The sequence below is a fragment of the Diabrotica virgifera genome, chromosome 2 (genome assembly GCF_917563875.1).
Source record: "Diabrotica virgifera virgifera chromosome 2, PGI_DIABVI_V3a".
Taxonomy (NCBI): domain Eukaryota; kingdom Metazoa; phylum Arthropoda; class Insecta; order Coleoptera; family Chrysomelidae; genus Diabrotica; species Diabrotica virgifera.
The window spans coordinates 61,565,267-61,575,897 of NC_065444.1; the positions used below are offsets into that span (position 1 = coordinate 61,565,267).

A 10,631-nucleotide genomic window follows, 5' to 3' on the forward strand; every position below is an offset into this window, starting at 1 on the left:
AACTTTTCAATATCTGCCTTCACAACGCCAATATTCCAACAGACTGGAACAACGCTACTATGATTCTATTACACAAAGCAGGAGACAAAGCCAATTTAGAGAATTACAGACCGATTAGCCTCCTCAGCCATTTATATAAGTTATTTACGCGAATAATAGTTAAGAGAATGGAAAGAAAGTTAGAGACTTATCAACCAAGAGAACAGGCAGGATTCCGAAAAAATTACGGAACAAATGACCATCTACAAAGTATAAAAACCCTGATAGAGAAAGTAGTGGAATACAATAAACCCCTAGTTCTAGTTTTTATCGATTTTCATAAAGCCTTTGATACAGTTGAACTTAGCAAAATATTACAGGCGCTTAAAGAATGCAGGCTAGATTATAGGTATACAAAATTATTACACAAAATATACTTACAGGCAACAACCACTGTCAAATTACATACTAACAGTAATCGCATAAAAATAGAACGGGGGGTTAGACAAGGAGACCCAATGTCACCTAAACTTTTTAATACGGTCTTAGAACATGCTTTCAAGAGTTTGGATTGGATGACAAAGGGAATAAAAATAGATGGAGAATACCTAAACAACTTACGTTTCGCCGATGATATAGTCATAGTAGCTGAGGATCTAGGTATGGCAAGAGAGATGGTACAAGAACTCGTTGTAGCTACAGAAAATGTTGGTTTAAATATAAACATCTCAAAAACAAAAATAATGACAAATTTGGTACCCAACCAGAACATCAGTATTGGTGGGAAGGAAATAGAACTCGTAGATAGATATAAATACCTGGGACATGAAATTACGATTGGCAGGGATAACCAGACTCATGAGCTGAAGAGAAGAATCGGTCTTGGGTGGGCAGCATTTGGAAAACTGAGAGAAACTTTTAAAAGTGAGTTACCCACATGTCTAAAGAGAAAGGTATTCGATCAGTGCGTCCTCCCAGTCTTGACGTACGGATCAGAAACACTTACCTTAACTAAAGCCTCGGCTACCAAACTAAGAGTCACGCAGAGAAGAATGGAGCGGTCAATGTTAGGAATAACTCTGCGAGACAAAATCAGAAACGAAGAAATCAGGAGAAGAACAAAGGTGACTGACGTCATCGAGAGGATAGCCAGGTTGAAGTGGAGATGGGCAGGACACGTAGCCAGAATGACAGATGGGCGATGGACGAAGAGGTTATTGGAATGGAGGCCAAGAGAAGACAAGAGAAGCGTCGGTCGACCGCCTACAAGATGGACTGACGACTTAAGAAAGGTAAATAAAAACTGGATGAGGGCGGCGCAGGATAGATGGGGTTGGAAACGAGGGGAGGAGGCCTATGTTCAGCAGTGGACTTTTGAGGCTGGATGATGAATTTAGTAAATAAATTTAAGAAAAAGACGCATTCAAACACAACATTTTTGAAGTCACCAGTTGCCAAGAACACGGTTTTTTCTGTGTTTTCCATGACCTGAAAATGGTCTTGTGGTAATCAATTACCAACCATTATTTTTTAAATTCACTAATCTGCTAAATTCTCCAACAGAATTATAAGAATGATCAGATTGTGGTTTAAATATACATTGAAAAAAATCTAAACAATTCAACTTCAAAAGTTGTTTGGAAACCATTTTTCTAATAAAAAATCTACGCATATAAAAAAGATACAATCCTTTAATTTAGGGTTCGGACTGTTTGCTTTGCTGCCAACACAATACATTCACCTCAAACCCTGAAGAGGACAAAATCCTAAACGGGGAAGCACATTGAACGCATTTCTTCTAAACATTATCTAGACAAGCAAATCAAACAATGTGGCTGGCTGGCTGGCTTAATTTAGGTTTCATATCACCAACACAATGTTCAACTCTTCCGAAAGCAGATCTATGTCAGTTTCTATTTCATTATCCTAAAAGAATATTCTTTCCTTGAAGCTAAAGGGTGAAGCTCTAGAATATTAAGCCAGTAACATAGCCACTGCGCTACATTTTTAGAGGGTGATCGGATGTCTCATTTAAATTCATAATATTGAAGATGGTAGACAGAGTTTAAATTAATAGACTTCGATACACACCGAAATACTTGTTCCGTTTTGTAATTTCTTGTGCTACAAACCAATGCACTGTATGATCAAATAATTTCTATACAATAATTAGGTATTCTAAATCACAAACCCAAAAATTAACTAATATACAGTACTAGCCAAAAGTCGTCTCCCGTCTCATTTTTTCTTTTGAACCTGAATACCTAAGTACTTACTAATGTGAAATTCAGACCAATTTAAATACGACCCTTAAAATTATGGAATTTCCATAGTCGGCAATTTGACATTTTGTTGAACAACCCCTACCTATGAATTACTTAAATGACTTATATTACTTTCAGAATTATCTGAATTAAAATCATTTTGTAATTTATTATCAGATAACGCAATAATGTTAAATTTAATTAATTTCGGAATGCAAATTACAAGTGTTATTGGAATAGTATTGAAGAATTCAATGTTTTATCGTACTATTTTATTGTACTATTCCGTTAAATATTTTCAGATAACCTAAGAGTCTCCAGTTTAAAAGCTGCCATGAAACTTATGACATCAATCGACGTTGGACAAGCTAGATTTCCTCTCATCAGCTTGTCCGATGCCAGAATAAATGAAATAAAACAATCGTTAGCAGCTTTGGGGCTTTTGTGAATGTTATGTTTATTGGCATTGCATGTTGTTTATTTTATAAAGTTTTTATACGTGTATTAAACAGTATTTAGGTTTGCGGCGGTTAAAATAGGCTTACTATATTATATTTATGAGATTTGAGATTGATGAATAAAACAGAAAGATAGAATAATACAAACGATTGAAAAATTTCTTTTCTATTTCTCCTTACTTTCATCGTTTTTTTGATTATATTTTAGCCTTTGATCTAGACCAGAGTTAATTCCAGATACTTAGGTTCTTCTCTGTGTTTTAATATATTACCATTATTCTTACTATTACTTCTTCGAAACTGTTTTATTGAGCAGATATTGCGAGATTGCCAGCATAGAGGAAGTGCTTTGTTTCAGACGGTGTGGGTTGGTCGTTTGTATATATTAAAAGGCATTAATGCCAAATTCTTCCCTTTGGGAGGCCGTTCTTTTCAATACTTACTTCGTTCTTCAACATGATGAAAAAACGTGTGTTTTGCAATAAAGAAAGTACGACCTTACCAATATGGTGGGCATTGCGAGTGTTGTCCAGTTTGTGGAGCATATAATTTATGGAGCCATGTCTTGTGACTTATTAGGTGCGTTCGCGGGTACAGTTGACAAATTGTCGCCGACAATTTCTAACCTCATTTAATATAAATAATATCGTTAATAGATAAATAAACAAGGTATATTTACTTTTAATTAATATTAATAACTAATTATTAAATTCTAATAGGTAAATATACCTTGTATATTTATCTATTAACAATATTATTTATATCATTTTAAAGTGCGCATGCGTTTTGCTGCTAATTTGTCGCCGACAGGCCTCCGCGAACGCACTTATTGTATCATAGCTGCTGACAGATATACGAAAGCAGCCACAGCCACCGTTGTATTCTGTTCAAGAAGGTGCAAAATTTGCTGGGTCTGAATCCTCCTTGTTGTGGGATGGGGTGCTTGTTGAATTTTTTTATATTATAAATATTATACAAAATAAGTTCTCAATCCAGTAGCACAGAAAACGACAATAAATATCGTTCTCATACCAATAGATTGACAACAGGTGGAAGTTCTCTGGTTACTACCCCCGACTTTCAAAAATTATAAGCCATACGGGTGCCAACACGAATATTAAGATGAGGGAATTTTAAATAATTCACGTCCCATCTGCTCAGCGTGGTAAAGTTCCAATGAGAAAGCTTCGTAAGTACTCCACAAAAGAGTAAATGAATTAAAAATGTATAAACATTTTCAATTTCTTTGCAATCCGAAAATGCAGCAGCATTATACTCTAGTTAAATCGGAGAGTGCGGGAAGAGTCTATACCGGTTTTCGGAGATTTTTCCCCTCATCAGTAGTCCCATATCCACTTCTTTCCAATTCAACCAGGTACCTTGCTTTAGACCTTTCCGGATTTCAAAGAAAGAAATGCCACGGATATCGTAGAGACATCTACCAAGAAACAAAATAAGTTCTCAATCCAGTAGCACAGAAAACGACAATATCTTTCTCGTTGGAACTTTACCACGCTGAGCAGATGGGACGAAAATTATTTAACATTCCCTCATCTTAATGTTCGTCTCGGCACCCGTATGGCTTATAATTTTTGAAAGTCACGGGGGTAGTAACCAGAGAACTTCCACCTGTTGTCAATCTAGTGGTATGAGAACGATATTTATTGTCGTTTTCTGTGCTACTGGATTGAGAACTTATTTTGTTTCTTGGTAGATGTCTCTACGATATTCGTGGCATTTCTTTCTTTGCAATCCGGAAAGGCCCAAAGCAAGGCACCTGGTTGAATTGGAGAGAAGAGGATATGAGACTACCGTTGAGGGAAAAAATCCCCGAAATCGGTATAGACTCTTCCTGCACACTCCGATTTAACTAGAGTATAATGCTGCTGCATTTTCGGATTGTAAAGAAATTGAAAATGTTTATACATTTTTTGAAATAGTGACAGAAAAGGGAACTAGGTACACAAAAATAAACACTGGAAGATAGATGTAAAGCAAAATATATAGGTGACTCCAGAAGATTGTTTCGGGAGACTAAAAGTAATAAACAAAGGAAACCTAGTAAAAAACTTGTAGATATGGTGTATTCCACGAATATAAGACTGTTTTGGATTATCGCGACAACGAATATGTTAGTGTGCAACATAAGAACTACGAAAGTATTTTGCTCTAATGATTACTCCAATAAACAACAATATAATTTGCAATTTACTTTCGTTCTTCATATTTTGCACAGTAAAATATTTGTTGTCGCGATAATCCAAAAGGGTCGTATATTCGTGGAATGGGGTATATATCATTAACTCAAAATGTCGTTCTAATGTTATATTTATCAATAATTAACGGTTATATTTTTATGAAATCAGTTTTAATGTAATATATTTTGTTAAAGTATTCTGTTAATACTAGTAATCTAAAGTTTGTATTCTGTTAAAGTGTAATTTTGTATGTATTGCTTTTGTACTGTTTTATACGTTAAATAAAAATGCTATGCATGTGTTTTTATTTTTGTAAGTTATTTGTCTGCAAAATAATAAAACTAATAGTTCAAAAGTTGAACAAAAAAAAAACGATTTAAGATTTAACGTCAAACTATATTTACCCTCAAATAAAAGATAATAATAAAATTATCTGGCTTTATCTCTATCTTCTTGTGAGTAGATTTTTACAAGAGGGATAATATATAGTAATCACTGTAGACAAGAGTATCAGCGAAGAGGTTAAGAAACGATACATATTTAAAAGCAAATATTATAATGGATGAATTAATAACAAATGTCAAATATACAAACTCTGATAATAGTCCATGTGGTGAGACCGCTCCCGTCTGGAAAAATTTCTGATTCGGTTTCTTTATGGATTCCTATTCAAAAATGTCCCCTTTAAACAAATCTGAAGGGTGCCGGGCGGAATTTTTGAGCAGAAATTATTTAAACAAATTTTTTAAACAAATACAAAAGATCACGTTTTTTTGCTCCGGAACATATATTTTTAAGTTTTGTGGGTCATTCTAAACAAGAAAGGTATTTTGTAAATTTTCTCAAAAATTGATAGTTTTCGAGTTATAGGCGATTTAAATCTGAAAAATGTGAAAATACGCATTTTCGAGGCCTAAAAACTCATATTTAGATTAGTATTTTTGAGGTTGCCAGATACTTAAATTGAAGTCTAAACATTCAGCTTCAAGATTCTGGAAAGTGATTGTGTCAAAACTTAATTTAAAGCGTTGTTTTTAATTGTTAATTATGCATGTCCATCCGATTTTTTTGCCGGTGCGGCGCGCTCTATTTCAAAAATCTCCAATTTTCCTCCGAAAGATATTGTTTTCTAGATTCTTTGGGATATTCTAAATAAAATAAGTTTCTTGACATTTTTCTCAAAAGTTAACAGTTTTAAAGTTATAAGCGATTTAAAATCCGAAAATGCGTTTTTTGGCATTTTTCGGATTTTAAATCGCTTATAACTTTAAAACTATTAACTTTTGAGAAAAATGTCAAGAAACTTATTTTATTTAGAATATCTCAAAGAATCTAGAAAAAATATTTTTCGGAGGAAAATAAGAGATTTTTGAAATAGAGCGCGCCGCACCGGCAAAAAAATCGGATAAATACGCATATTTAACAATTAAAAAACAACGGTATAAATTAAGGTTAGACGCGATCACTCTTCAGAATCTTGAAGCGGAATGTTTAATCTTCAATTTAAGTATCTGGCAACCTCAAAAATACCAATTTAAATATGAGTTTTTAAGCCTCGAAAATGCGTATTTTCGCATTTTTCAAATTTTAAATCGCCTGTAACTCAAAAGCTGTCAATTTTTAAGAAAAATTACAAGATATCTTTCTTGTTTAGAATGACCCAAAAACCTAAAAATATATTTTCCAGGGCAAAAAAACTTAATCTTTTGTATTTGTTTAAAAAAATTGTTTAAACAATTTCTGCCCAAAAATTCCGCCCGGCACCCTTCATCATCATCATCATCATTGGATCGACAGCCCTTTCTGGGTCTTGGCCTGTTCCAGGATTCTTCTCCACTCTGATCTGTTTCGTGCTTTTTTTTTTGCTCGGCACCTTTCAGATTTGTTTAAAGGGGATATTTCTGAATAGGAATCCACAAAGAAACCGAATCAGAAATTTTTTCCAGACGGGAGCGGTCTCACCACATGGACTATAAGACCGGTCCTTGTATATGGGTCAGAGACATAGACATTGTCAAAATAGGCCAGGGTAATAAGACAAAAATATACCCTGTTCGTGACACTTTAACAGCCAGGGTACTGAAGCGTTTTTTCGACAGTTAATACCTGTAAGAACAAATTTTAACTATTTCCTGCGTAGGACCTGGTGCCCATTTTTATTTATAAACAATTTAGTGTCAAAAAACGACCTTTTTCCTTTTTTTTTCAAATTAATGGAAAACAGTAAGACATAATTTTTATAGTACAGAAATCTTCGAGAGAATAAAAAAGCTTTAAAGTGGCGTATTACAAAGTTTATTGTTAATATAATTGCGAAAAAAGGTCGAAATTTCAAAAAAATTAATTTTGCAATAACTATTGTAAAATTAAGTATAGAATTTTGAAATTTTTGTCAAATGAGGGTTCTTTGATGCTTAATATGTGACAAAAATTTCAAAGCGATTCATTCAATTGTTTAAATTTTATTTAAATTGTTTATTCCAGAGAGGTTTTTTTGGCAATAGCATAAGTAAAAAAAAATAATCTTTAAACCATTCTACAGATGTCAAATGAAAGAGCATGAACTAGACTTTCAAATTAGTTTAAGAAAGTGAATAAAAATGCATTTATTAGTAATAAATAATTACGCAAAAGTATCGTCAATTGTTTTTTTTAATCCTTTAAACTTTTTGAATAACTTTTTTTAAAAAAATCTATTTTTACCGTTTTTTAGGTGCATAACTACCAAGTAATGTTATTTATATGATAATTGATGAATAATTGTAATAAATATATATAATTTATTATATCAAAAAATAAAAAGTTTCTAAGGAAAAATTGAACATACTTTTGCATAATGTATTACTAATAACTGCATTTTTTATTTACTTTTTTTAAACCAATTTGAAAGTTTAGCTCATGCTCTTTCATTTGACACCTGTATAATGGTCCTACCATGATTTTTTTCTGACTTATGTTATTGCAAAAAAGCTCTCTGGGATAAACAATTTGAATAAAATTTAAACAATTGGATGAACCGGTTTGAAATTTTTGTCACATATTAAGCACCAAAGAACTCTCATTTGACAAAAATTTTAAAGCTCTATACCTATTTTTACAATAGTTATTGCGAAATTAATTTTTTTGAAATTTCGACTTTTTTTCGCAATTATATTAACAGTAAATGAGTGTATTAAACATTGTAATACGCCATTCTAAAGCTTTTTCTATTCTATCGAAGATTTCTGTACTATAAAAATCATAAGTCCTACTGTTTTCCATTCATTTGGAGAAAAGGGAAAAAAGTCGTTTTTTGACACTAAATTGTTTATAAATAAAAATGGCCGCCAGATCCTATGCAGGAAATTATTACAATTTGTTCTTACAGGTATTACCTGCTTCAAACGCTTCAGTACCCTGGCTGTTGAAGTGTCATGGAAAAAACCGTATTACCCTGGACTAAAAAGGAATGAGAAACTCTATTCTAGCTACAATTTAAACTAAACATCCGTCATACATAGAGAAGTGAAATAAAATATCGTATGGCGTGCAAGATATAATTTTGAATTATACACAGCACAAAGAACTTGACATCATAAGATTTATAAATAATGCGCTGAATACGAATGTCGAACGGATGCTGAAAATGAAATAGCACACAAAATAATAAGGTAGACACCAGTAAGTGAAAAGTCGAAAGGAGGAACCAAACTTATATAATATATGGGACAAGGGGATCAAGATCTAAAAAAAAGAATGTGTGTGTACTTTGTACGCACGTAAGAAGTTATACTTCTATTATATGATTTAAACGAAATTAATATACTTTTTATTTATATTTTATTTAAATATTAAACTAATTTATACTTACTACTTCTCAAACATTTTTATTAAAACAGTGCCAAAAATTAAAATAATAAAAGAATAAAACACACATAAACACATTTAAAATGCCACAAATGATTTCTGAACAATAATTGTCAGAATTTTTTTTAACTAAATACGTATTTTCTGAAAATAAAATTATATAATAAATATACGTACAATCATAAAATGTATAAAAAAAAATAAAAAAATAAAAGTTTTTATTGGGATTTGAACCAGCTATCAGCGCGGTTGGTATATTGGGGTTCATTCGCCTTAAACGCTTCGCCACGGAGGCAATGTGTCATTATGTGCGAAGATCCACTAACTAAACGGATTAAGCTATTGACATTTTTGAATTAAATTAAATTATTTTGATTTTGAATTGAAATGATTTAGAATTGAAAAAATACAACAAAACATAGAGTAAGAAAACAATATATTAGGTGAACATTGATAGAAATTTTGATGGTAATCAAATTATGTAAATAAAAGTATTACATACTATGTATTTTGGGAGGTTCAAATAGGTAGGTACCTATGATACATTTACAATTATTACGTACCTGTTGCTTTTAGAACCTATTTAAATGTCACTACAATTATAAACTTTTTTGTTTCTGTCCTCACAACCAACAATAAAACTAATATATTATAGATTTGTTTACCTTCATATTGAACAATTATTTATTATTGACAGATCATTTCAACACCCAATCAGAGCCCGTATAACGACTAATACCATACTGTCGGTGTACGCATGCGCGCAGATCAATATAAATTCACCCTCAATCTCAATCGCGCCTAAAGAAGTATAACTTCAAAAAGATCTCAACTGGTAAAACAAAGCACGGAACAAATCAGAATGGCGAAACATTTTAGAACAAGCTAAGATCCATAAGCTACATGAGTGGATGTAACTTTTAAAAATTATGTAATCTTCGCTCTACATGAATATTGCCCTAGAGCGAAGAGACCTTTAAATACTAATTAATTTTAGTCAATCATAAGCTAAATTTTGCTGAGGATGTCAATTTTTGGTCACCGCACTCGAAGTGGGGGGGGGGGGTTGAACAAAAATTTATTAGTATGTTTTTTGTAGAATGAAACTTTTTCTCAGAAATAACGCTTAAAGCGACCGGCTATTTTGAATGTCAGTTACGCGCGCGAAATCAATTTTTGAAATACAATTGGTATCAACTCCGCGGTAAGAATTCGATAAATTAGAACCTAATCTTCAAAATCGATATTATGAAATTTGGATTTTGTGTTTTTGAAACAAATATAAGGCATTTGAAATGTGCCTAAAACGCAGAATTTAAACTGTCTACATTATAGAATATTAAAAAAATTTTAATAAAGTAGTAAAAAATATTTCTTGCCCAATTCTCTTCTCACATGACTTGTTGATTAAGGATTTAATATTTATGAAAATTAATCACACTAATATTTATCGTCTTTTTTTATTTTAGGTGCTTGGGTACCTACCATGAAAGCAGCAATGAACCTTTTGACACCTATTAATGTTGGCCAAAGTAGACCACCACTTGTGAATCTAACCCAGGCACAAACTGACGATATGGAACAAGCATTGAAGAAATTAGGTCTTTTGTAAGCGTACAACTCTATTTTAAGAGTTTTTGTTATTGTTACTATCAAATAAAGAAACTGACAGCCCATATGTGTTTGATTTAATTATAGTTTTAATGAACCTAACTAGCATTTTAACTTGTCGACAGGACCAATTCGATTTGTGAGCAATGTGGTATGGAAATAAATATTAAGAAAATCGAAGTATTGTCAAACCTAGAAAACCAAAATGTACCTCAACCTTGCACAATAATAAATGGGCATATTTAAGAACAGGTCAACAAGTTTTGGTACCTGGG

At 32.3% G+C, this 10,631-nt stretch overlaps 1 protein-coding gene across 1 annotated transcript in view; it reads left to right on the forward strand.

Moving 5' to 3' along the window:
* LOC114329298 (N-acetylneuraminate lyase) overlaps positions 1 to 10,419 on the forward strand; it is a 76,089-nt gene extending 65,670 nt beyond the window's left edge. Inside the window, exon 7 of the mRNA XM_028278345.2 lies at positions 10,215 to 10,419. Coding sequence (XP_028134146.1) covers positions 10,215 to 10,357 — 143 coding nt within the window. The 3' untranslated portion in view covers positions 10,358 to 10,419. The remainder of the gene's footprint in view (positions 1 to 10,214) is intronic.
* Positions 10,420 to 10,631: the final 212 nt, after the last annotated feature.